Source organism: Protomyctophum parallelum (assembly GCF_964188405.1).
Source record: "Protomyctophum parallelum genome assembly, chromosome: 14".
NCBI lineage: Eukaryota > Metazoa > Chordata > Actinopteri > Myctophiformes > Myctophidae > Protomyctophum > Protomyctophum parallelum.
In genome coordinates this window covers 958,658-968,657 of record NC_139709.1, presented here as the reverse complement: position 1 = coordinate 968,657, position 10,000 = coordinate 958,658, and the positions used below count along the sequence as shown (strand labels likewise).

General features: G+C 51.5%; 1 protein-coding gene across 1 annotated transcript in view; it reads right to left on the bottom strand.

The window, feature by feature from the left end:
• The window catches only part of LOC310870771 (integrin alpha-6-like), a 57,654-nt gene that overhangs the window by 34,383 nt on the left and 13,271 nt on the right, over positions 1-10,000 (bottom strand). Inside the window, exons 2-3 of the mRNA XM_083782075.1 lie at positions 1,594-1,721; positions 448-527 (exon numbers count right to left, since the gene is read on the bottom strand). Of these exons, the coding sequence (XP_083638201.1) occupies positions 448-527; positions 1,594-1,721 (208 nt within the window). The remainder of the gene's footprint in view (positions 1-447; positions 528-1,593; positions 1,722-10,000) is intronic.

Here is a 10,000-nt window from a genome sequence, read left to right as displayed (position 1 = left end):
ACATAAAGACTCACCACTATCTTCCCTCCTGGTAGTTTAAACTACTCACCACTAGGGCTGCACAATATATCGTTATCGTATCGTTATCGAGGTATGAACATGCACAATATCAGTATCGCGATTTAGATATATCGTCGACATATCGATATATTGTCTATATCGACAATATATCGTCCACTTCTAAAGCCAGCCCTCTATTTTAGCCTGTGCCCCTCGGAAAATAAACCATCACTCGTTTGTCCCTCTGTCCTGTTGTAGCCTGGCTCCAGCCCTGCATCGCTAGCCACGCCCATTAAGAAAATATGTTCTGGCGATTCAGGTCTGGAGTCTCTCCCGACGACGGTGTCAGCTATGGCTGCACGATATATCGTCATCGTATCGATATCGAGATATCAGCCATATATATCGTGATATGAATTTTTGTCCATATCGTGCAGCCCTACTCACCACTATCTTCCCTCCTGGCCCCTGGCTGCTGACGGTCACTCCCATCCACTGGTTCTCCTTACTCTCCGTAGCGACGTTCTCTACGGCGGGAAGGGAAAGGGTTAATACAGACAGACAGACAGACAGACAGACAGACAGACAGACAGACAGACAGACAGACAGACAGACAGACACCCAGACAGACAGACAGACAGACAGACACCCAGACAGACAGACAGACAGACAGACAGACAGATCTACAAGCTAACAGCGCATCACAATATGCAAATATTCACCCGGCCGGAGGATTATGAAAACTATTGGTCCCTGCCGGCCGGGGATCGAACCCCCGACCTCCCAGCATCAGGGCGGACACTCTAACCACAAGGCCACCGTCTGGTCAGTAATCATACCTCCCGTTGGGGTTGGTTTTCTGGTCTGCTATTTTTTAATTAATCGTGAAAATGTGGCACAAATCTTTTAATATATATATTCTTTCAGAGCGAACGTTTTTAACTCAAATCTTTGCTTCTGGGGGGGGGGGGGGGGGATTCCTTGGTGGTCGGCGGCCAATTACAGATATTTTTGGGATTCCTTGACATGAAAATATTTGAGAACCACTGACGTAGAAACATGGGTTTATTTCCGGAAAACTGTCAGAATTTAGAAGGTATTTGTAGAATCGTCCTCAGGCCTAAATGGGTATAGTCCAGGGGGGCAGTCAGACAGATATTTTGTGAAGCCACTAAGGTATTCGGGATTTCCTGAAAGTTCATATAATGGCCTGTTGTGGCGCTGTCATTGGGCCCAAAAAAGACCCATAGCCCCATAGAAGTCCATGTATTTGGGCCCAACTTCACCTAGACTGTATTACCTTAATAAACATGGTCATGAATACTTTCTGCTTCCAGTCACTAGTTTAAAGTCTCATTTCTAATGTCATAATATTCTTTTTGGAAAATTATGGTCCAATTTATTTAAAAAATGACCATAAAGAAAGAAACCAACTAAGAAGAAGGGGGGGGGAAGTCCCGCCTCGTTGTCTGGGCTCGGACGTCGTCGAAGGTCACTCGGACTCACCTTCGTCATCGAAGGTCACTCGGACTCACCTTCGTCGTCGAAGGTCACCCTGACTCACCTTCGTCTTCAAAGGTCACTCTGACTCACCTTCGTCATCGAAGGTCACTCTGTGGCAGCTCTCTGAGGGCGAGCTGAGGTCACAGCGGTACAGACCGCCGGTCACCTCCGCCGTCTGACCGCTCAGCGCCTTGGCCTTCGGGGAGCCAACCAGGAGCCTGGAGGGGAGGAGAGGAGAGCAATTCACTTATACTGGAGAGGAGAGGAGAGGAGAGGAGAGGAGAGGAGAGGAGAGGAGAGGAGAGGGGAGGGGAGGGGAGGGGAGGGGAGAGGAGAGGAGAGGAGAGGAGAGGAGAGGAGAGGAGAGGAGAGGAGAGGAGAGGAGAGGAGAGGAGAGGAGAGGAGAGGAGAGGAGAGGAGAGGAGAGGAGAGGAGAGGAGAGGAGAGGAGAGGAGAGGAGAGGCTACACGAGTAAGGAAGCTGGCATTTCCGCTAACGAAAATATATTTTAAAACATCTTTAGAGCTTATTTTTTAAGCAAAACTTATAATTAGATGATTTCTATTTTCTATTCACATTACTATACATTTTCCTGACTGTAAACACGAAACGGAAGTGGAGAGGAGGCTCCACTTCCGCTTTATATTTTACTCATGATCAGAGCTTCCGTTGCTCCAGACTGTACGACGGAAGCATTTATATTTGACTCATGATCAGAGCTTCCGTTGCTCCAGACTGTACGACGGAAGCATTTATATTTTACTCATGATCAGAGCTTCCGTTGCTCCAGACTGTACGACGGAAGCATTTATATTTTACTCATGATCAGAGCTTCCGTTGCTCCAGACTGTACGACGGAAGCATTTATAATTTACTCATGATCAGAGCTTCCGTTGCTCCAGACTGTACGACGGAAGCATTTATACTTTACTCATGATCAGAGCTTCCGTTGCTCCAGACTGTACGACGGAAGCATTTATATTTTACTCATGATCAGAGCTTCCGTTGCTCCAGACTGTACGACGGAAGCATTTATATTTTACTCATGATCAGAGCTTCCGTTGCTCCAGACTGTACGACGGAAGCATTTATATTTGACTCATGATCAGAGCTTCCGTTGCTCCAGACTGTATGACGGAAGCATTTATATTTTACTCGTGATCAGAGCTTCCGTTGCTCCAGACTGTACGACGGAAGCATTTATATTTTACTCATGATCAGAGCTTCCGTTGCTCCAGACTGTACGACGGAAGCATTTATATTTGACTCATGATCAGAGCTTCCGTTGCTCCAGACTGTACGATGGGAGTATTTATATTTTACTCATGATCAGAGCTTCCGTTGCTCCAGACTGTATGACGGAAGCATTTATATTTTACTCGTGATCAGAGCTTCCGTTGCTCCAGACTGTATGACGGAAGCATTTATATTTTACTCGTGATCAGAGCTTCCGTTGCTCCAGACTGTATGACGGAAGCATTTATATTTTACTCGTGATCAGAGCTTCCGTTGCTCCAGACTGTACGATGGAAGCATTTATATTTTACTCGTGATCAGAGCTTCCGTTGCTCCAGACTGTACGACGGAAGCATTTATATTTTACTCGTGATCAGAGCTTCCGTTGCTCCAGACTGTACGACAGAAGCATTAATATTTTACTCGTGATCAGAGCTTCCGTTGCTCCAGACTGTACGACGGAAGCATTTATATTTTACTCGTGATCAGAGCTTCCGTTGCTCCAGACTGTACGACGGAAGCATTTATATTTTACTCGTGATCAGAGCTTCCGTTGCTCCAGACTGTATGACGGAAGCATTTATATTTTACTCGTGATCAGAGCTTCCGTTGCTCCAGACTGTACGACGGAAGCATTTATATTTTACTCGTGATCAGAGCTTCCGTTGCTCCAGACTGTACGACGGAAGCATTTATATTTTACTCGTGATCAGAGCTTCCGTTGCTCCAGACTGTACGACGGAAGCATTTATATTTTACTCGTGATCAGAGCTTCCGTTGCTCCAGTCTGTATGAGGGAACCATGTGAACGTCGTAGAGGCAGAACTAGTGACATGTTGTTGGTCAGAGTGTGATGTGAAGAATGCATAACAGGACTGAGTCATTTAAGAAACACACACACACACACACACACACACACACACACACACACACACACACACACACACACACACACAGTGTAGTGTAGTTCTTCGTGTGTATAACTGAGGTCAGATTACTCTGATAGATGTCATGTGACATCTCTCTCTCTCTCTCTCTCTCTCTCTCTCTCTCATAGTAGTGGTCTCTCGCCCGAGGGTCAGTCCATTCTCTTCAGTCTAGTATGAAATGTTAAACCAGTGAATTCCTTTCTGTTGTTTTTGACGGACATTTAGATTTTAGTTTTAGTCATTTAGTCTCTTGAATAGCTTTCATTTCGTTTAAGTCACATTTTAGTTTTAGTGTTGGTCTAGTTTTAGACGACTAAATGTCATAAGGTTTTAGTCGACTAAATCTACAGTTGATTTTGTCGACTAAAGTGTATTTTGGTGGGCCTTGATGGCTGCGGCGTGCTGTGAGCTTGTAGATCAGCTATTTTCAGCATGCAACCAATTGTAAAATGACTCATACTGCTGCATGGATCTCTTGTCCACTAGTCCCTTCCTGACATTTTAGTCTAGTTTTTATTTGTTTCCATTTAGTTTTCGTCAGTTAAAAAATACACATTTTGGACAGAAAACCAAATGTTTGATTGTATTGAAATAGAAACGAAAAGAACAAGAAGAATCACACTTGTGTGAAGTGAGGAACGCTCTTATCAACATCATACATCCTCACATTCCGGCCAATCACCTTTGGCGTCCTCAGTCACTATTTTTACCCTCACTTTTTAAGCCCTGAGCCAATCAAATCATCGCTATGGGGTACACACACACACATCATCATCACAGATGATGATGATTTAGATCGCAAGTTATTCATGTTTCTGGGGGATCTGGTTGATGGTTTCTGGGGGATCTGGTTGATGGTTTCTGGGGGATCTGGTTGATGGTTTCTGGGGGATCTGGTTGATGGTTTCTGGGGGTCTGGTTGATGGTTTCTGGGGGGTCTGGTTGATGGTTTCTGGGGATCTGGTTGATGGTTTCTGGGGGGTCTGGTTGATGGTTTTTGGGGGATCTGGTTGATGGTTTCTGGGGGATCTGGTTGATGGTTTCTGGGGGGTCTGGTTGATGGTTTCTGGGGGATCTGGTTGATGGTTTCTGGGGGATCTGGTTGATGGTTTCTGGGGGATCTGGTTGATGGTTTCTGGGGGATCTGGTTGATGGTTTCTGGGGGTCTGGTTGATGGTTTCTGGGGATCTGGTTGATGGTTTCTGGGGATCTGGTTGATGGTTTCTGGGGATCTGGTTGATGGTTTCTGGGGGATCTGGTTGATGGTTTCTGGGGATCTGGTTGATGGTTTCTGGGGGATCTGGTTGATGGTTTCTGGGGGATCTGGTTGATGGTTTCTGGGGGATCTGGTTGATGGTTTCTGGGGGATCTGGTTGATGGTTTCTGGGGGGTCTGGTTGATGGTTTCTGGGCGATCTGGTGGATGGTTTCTGGGGGGTCTGGTTGATGGTTTCTGGGGGGTCTGGTTGATGGTTTCTGGGGGATCTGGTTGATGGTTTCTGGGGGATCTGGTTGATGGTTTCTGGGGGGTCTGGTTGATGGTTTCTGGGGGGGGATCTGGTTGATGGTTTCTGGGGGATGTGGTTGATGGTTTCTGGGGATCTGGTTGATGGTTTCTGGGGGGTCTTGTTGATGGTTTCTGGGGGTCTGGTTGATGGTTTCTGGGGGGTCTGGTTGATGGTTTCTGGGGGGTCTGGTTGATGGTTTCTGGGGGGTCTGGTTGATGGTTTCTGGGGGGGGATCTGGTTGATGGTTTCTGGGGGATGTGGTTGATGGTTTCTGGGGATCTGGTTGATGGTTTCTGGGGGGTCTTGTTGATGGTTTCTGGGGGATCTGGTTGATGGTTTCTGGGGGATCTGGTTGATGGTTTCTGGGGGGTCTGGTTGATGGTTTCTGGGGGGTCTGGTTGATGGTTTCTGGGGGATCTGGTTGATGGTTTCTGGGGGGTCTGGTTGATGGTTTCTGGGGGATCTGGTTGATGGTTTCTGGGGATCTGGTTGATGGTTTCTGGGGGATCTGGTTGATGGTTTGTGGGGGATCTGGTTGATGGTTTCTGGGGGATCTGGTTGATGGTTTCTGGGGATCTGGTTGATGGTTTCTGGGGGATGTGGTTGATGGTTTCTGGGGGTCTGGTTGATGGTTTCTGGGGGTCTGGTTGATGGTTTCTGGGGGGTCTGGTTGATGGTTTCTGGGGGGTCTGGTTGATGGTTTCTGGGGGATCTGGTTGATGGTTTCTGGGGATCTGGTTGATGGTTTCTGGGGGATCTGGTTGATGGTTTCTGGGGGATCTGGTTGATGGTTTCTGGGGATCTGGTTGATGGTTTCTGGGGGATCTGGTTGATGGTTTCTGGGGGATCTGGTTGATGGTTTCTGGGGGATCTGGTTGATGGTTTCTGGGGGATCTGGTTGATGGTTTCTGGGGGATCTGGTTGATGGTTTCTGGGGGATCTGGTTGATGGTTTCTGGGGATGTGGTTGATGGTTTCTGGGGGTCTGGTTGATTGTTTCTGGGGGATCTGGTTGATGGTTTCTGGGGGTCTGGTTGATGGTTTCTGGGGGATCTGGTTGATGGTTTCTGGGGGATGTGGTTGATGGTTTCTGGGGGTCTGGTTGATGGTTTCTGGGGGATGTGGTTGATGGTTTCTGGGGGTCTGGTTGATGGTTTCTGGGGGATGTGGTTGATGGTTTCTGGGGGTCTGGTTGATGGTTTCTGGGGGATGTGGTTGATGGTTTCTGGGGGTCTGGTTGATGGTTTCTGGGGGGTCTGGTTGATGGTTTTTGGGGGATCTGGTTGATGGTTTCTGGGGGATCTGGTTGATGGTTTCTGGGGGATCTGGTTGATGGTTTCTGGGGATCTGGTTGATGGTTTCTGGGGATCTGGTTGATGGTTTCTGGGGGGTCTGGTTGATGGTTTCTGGGGGATCTGGTTGATGGTTTCTGGGGGGTCTGGTTGATGGTTTCTGGGGGTCTGGTTGATGGTTTCTGGGGGTCTGGTTGATGGTTTCTGGGGGATCTGGTTGATGGTTTCTGGGGGGTCTGGTTGATGGTTTCTGGGGGGTCTGGTTGATGGTTTCTGGGGGTCTGGTTGATGGTTTCTGGGGGGTCTGGTTGATGGTTTCTGGGGGATGTGGTTGATGGTTTCTGGGGGATGTGGTTGATGGTTTCTGGGGGGTCTGGTTGATGGTTTCTGGGGGTCTGGTTGATGGTTTCTGGGGGTCTGGTTGATGGTTTCTGGGGGGTCTGGTTGATGGTTTCTGGGGGATGTGGTTGATGGTTTCTGGGGGGTCTGGTTGATGGTTTCTGGGGGATGTGGTTGATGGTTTCTGGGGGTCTGGTTGATGGTTTCTGGGGGTCTGGTTGATGGTTTCTGGGGGGTCTGGTTGATGGTTTCTGGGGGATGTGGTTGATGGTTTCTGGGGGTCTGGTTGATGGTTTCTGGGGGTCTGGTTGATGGTTTCTGGGGGGTCTGGTTGATGGTTTCTGGGGGATGTGGTTGATGGTTTCTGGGGGTCTGGTTGATGGTTTCTGGGGGGTCTGGTTGATGGTTTCTGGGGGATGTGGTTGATGGTTTCTGGGGGGTCTGGTTGATGGTTTCTGGGGGATGTGGTTGATGGTTTCTGGGGGGTCTGGTTGATGGTTTCTGGGGGATGTGGTTGATGGTTTCTGGGGGGTCTGGTTGATGGTTTCTGGGGGATGTGGTTGATGGTTTCTGGGGGTCTGGTTGATGGTTTCTGGGGGGTCTGGTTGATGGTTTCTGGGGGATGTGGTTGATGGTTTCTGGGGGGTCTGGTTGATGGTTTCTGGGGGATGTGGTTGATGGTTTCTGGGGGGTCTGGTTGATGGTTTCTGGGGGGTCTGGTTGATGGTTTCTGGGGGATGTGGTTGATGGTTTCTGGGGGGTCTGGTTGATGGTTTCTGGGGGATGTGGTTGATGGTTTCTGGGGGATGTGGTTGATGGTTTCTGGGGGATGTGGTTGATGGTTTCTGGGGGATGTGGTTGATGGTTTCTGGGGGGTCTGGTTGATGGTTTCCAGCTCAACTGTGGTGTTCCGATTCAGGAGCTGACCTTCAGCAGGGTTTGCCCATCTTTGGAGCGGAGGGGGTTCAGGCCTCGATATCTGGGCCCAAACACGGTCCTGGTGTCACGAAATGATCTGCCGGAGCGTATAAAATCTCTCATGGGGGTCCCTGGGGGTCCCTGGGGGTCCTTGACTGGCATTCCTTTTCAAATGGGGGGTCCTCGGGGCTAATAAGACAATCTGGGGATCCTTGACAAGTTTGAGAACCTCTGTACTATTAACTATACATTCTGTCAGCACCCTGCGGATCTAAGAAATCCTAAGAATCGAGAGACTTAGCGCGATTGGTCAAACCAACCCATCGACTCCACGGATTGGCCAGTCGTCACGTGACGTTTTGTCGCCGCCCGTACCCATTATATATATAAAGCAGCGGCTCAGCGGTTAGCGTTAGCTCGTGGTTTAGCTTCACAGAGCGACGCTCCGCTAAGCTTCGCATCGTGCTACGTTAGCATCGTGCTAGCATGCTGCGCTGGTCCGTGCACCTCCAGGGGGCGCCCAAGGTGTACGACGACGCCACGGTGGCCGTGGGCGGGGCCTCCGTGTACTCGTTCGGAGGCGGAGTCGGCGGAGGATCGGACCAGGTCCACGTGAACGTCTTCAACGCGGTCACGTTGCTCTGGACCAAGCTGCCGGCGGTCAGCGACCGCCGCGGGAGGCGCCCGCGCCGCGTGCCCTCCTGGCGCTACGGCCACACGGCCGTGCTCATCGAGGAGCGCGTCTACGTGTTCGGCGGCGTCACGTACATCGAGGACTTCTGCAAGAACCGGCCGTACGCCTTCAACGTGGACACGCACCGCTGGCTCCGCCTCTCCGCGACCGCCATCTCCGGCGTGGCGCCCTGCGCCCGCAGCGGCCACTCGGCCGTGGCGGTGGGGCGCGTCATGTACGTCTACGGCGGAGACACCTGGAGCAGCGGCGCTGCCGCCGACGAGTCATGGCCGAGCGACGACCGCGACGTCTACAAGCTGGACACGGCCGCGGGGGGCGGGGCCACGATGGCGTGGTCCGTGGTGAGGGGCGGGGCCCGGGGGGGCGGCGGGGGCGTGGCCTGCGCCTGGCACTCGGCCACGGTCGTCGGGACCAGGATGTTCGTGTTCGGGGGCGAAGGGGGCGGGGCTGAGGGCGGCGGGCCCGAGGGCCGCGACGCATACAACTACGTGCGGGTGTTCGACACGGAGACCGACGCCTGGCTGGCCACGCCCCCGGGGGGCGGGGCATCCGGGGGGCTCCTCCCCCACCAGGGCCGCAGGAAGTACCACTCGGCCTTCGCCCACCAGGGGGCGCTGTACGTGCTGGGAGGCGGCGGAGGCCGCTCGAAGAGGACGAAGAAGCAGAAAAGCCAGAGGAGGAGGTCGTCCCGGAGCCTGTGGCGGTTCGACGCCGAGGCCTTCTCCTGGTCGAGGGTCCGCGTCAGGGGGGAGGGGCCGGTCAACACCTGGATGTGCTGCTGCCCCCTCCCCCCCTCCCCCTCACCCGCGGCAGTGGGAGGAGGAGGAGGGGGAGGGGGGCGCGTGGTCCTCTTCGGGGGCTTCCGGGGCTACGCCCGCGTCGACGACCTCTTCGTCCTGGACCTGAACCCGAGTCTGAAGACGCTGAGCAAGCTGACGGTCCTCGGCCACGGCCTGGACGGGGACGAGGAGCTCCCGCACGACCTCCGCTGGGAGCTGGGCGCCATGGCGGGGAAAAACCACCGCCACGGCGGCGGCGGCGGTGGAGCGCCACGCGGCGCCAAGACGAAGAACCGCAGGAAGGGGAGGAGGAAGAAGAGGAAGAGGAAGTGCTGACGATGCCGTCGTCGGCATACAGAATGAAGTCAGGAAGAGTCAAAGGTTTTTATTTCACTTCACTTGATTTTTCTTTTTCTAGATTGTTATTATTTGTAAATATGTAAATTTGTAGTCCGTTTTTTTTACAGGCGCTAGCCCCTCCCCCTGTAAAATCTACACTAGATTCTACACTATAGCTGAATATAGGAGGGGCTAGCGCCCTATAAATCTACACTATAGCTGAATATAGGAGGGGCTAGCGCCCTATAAATCTACACTATAGCTGAATATAGGAGGGGCTAGCACCCTATAAATCTACACTATAGCTGAATATAGGAGGGGCTAGCCCCCTATAAATCTACACTATAGCTGAATATAGGAGGGGCTAGCCCCCTATAAATCTACACTATAGCTGAATATAGGAGGGGCTAGCGCCCTATAAATCTACACTATAGCTGAATATAGGAGGGGCTAGCACCCTATAAA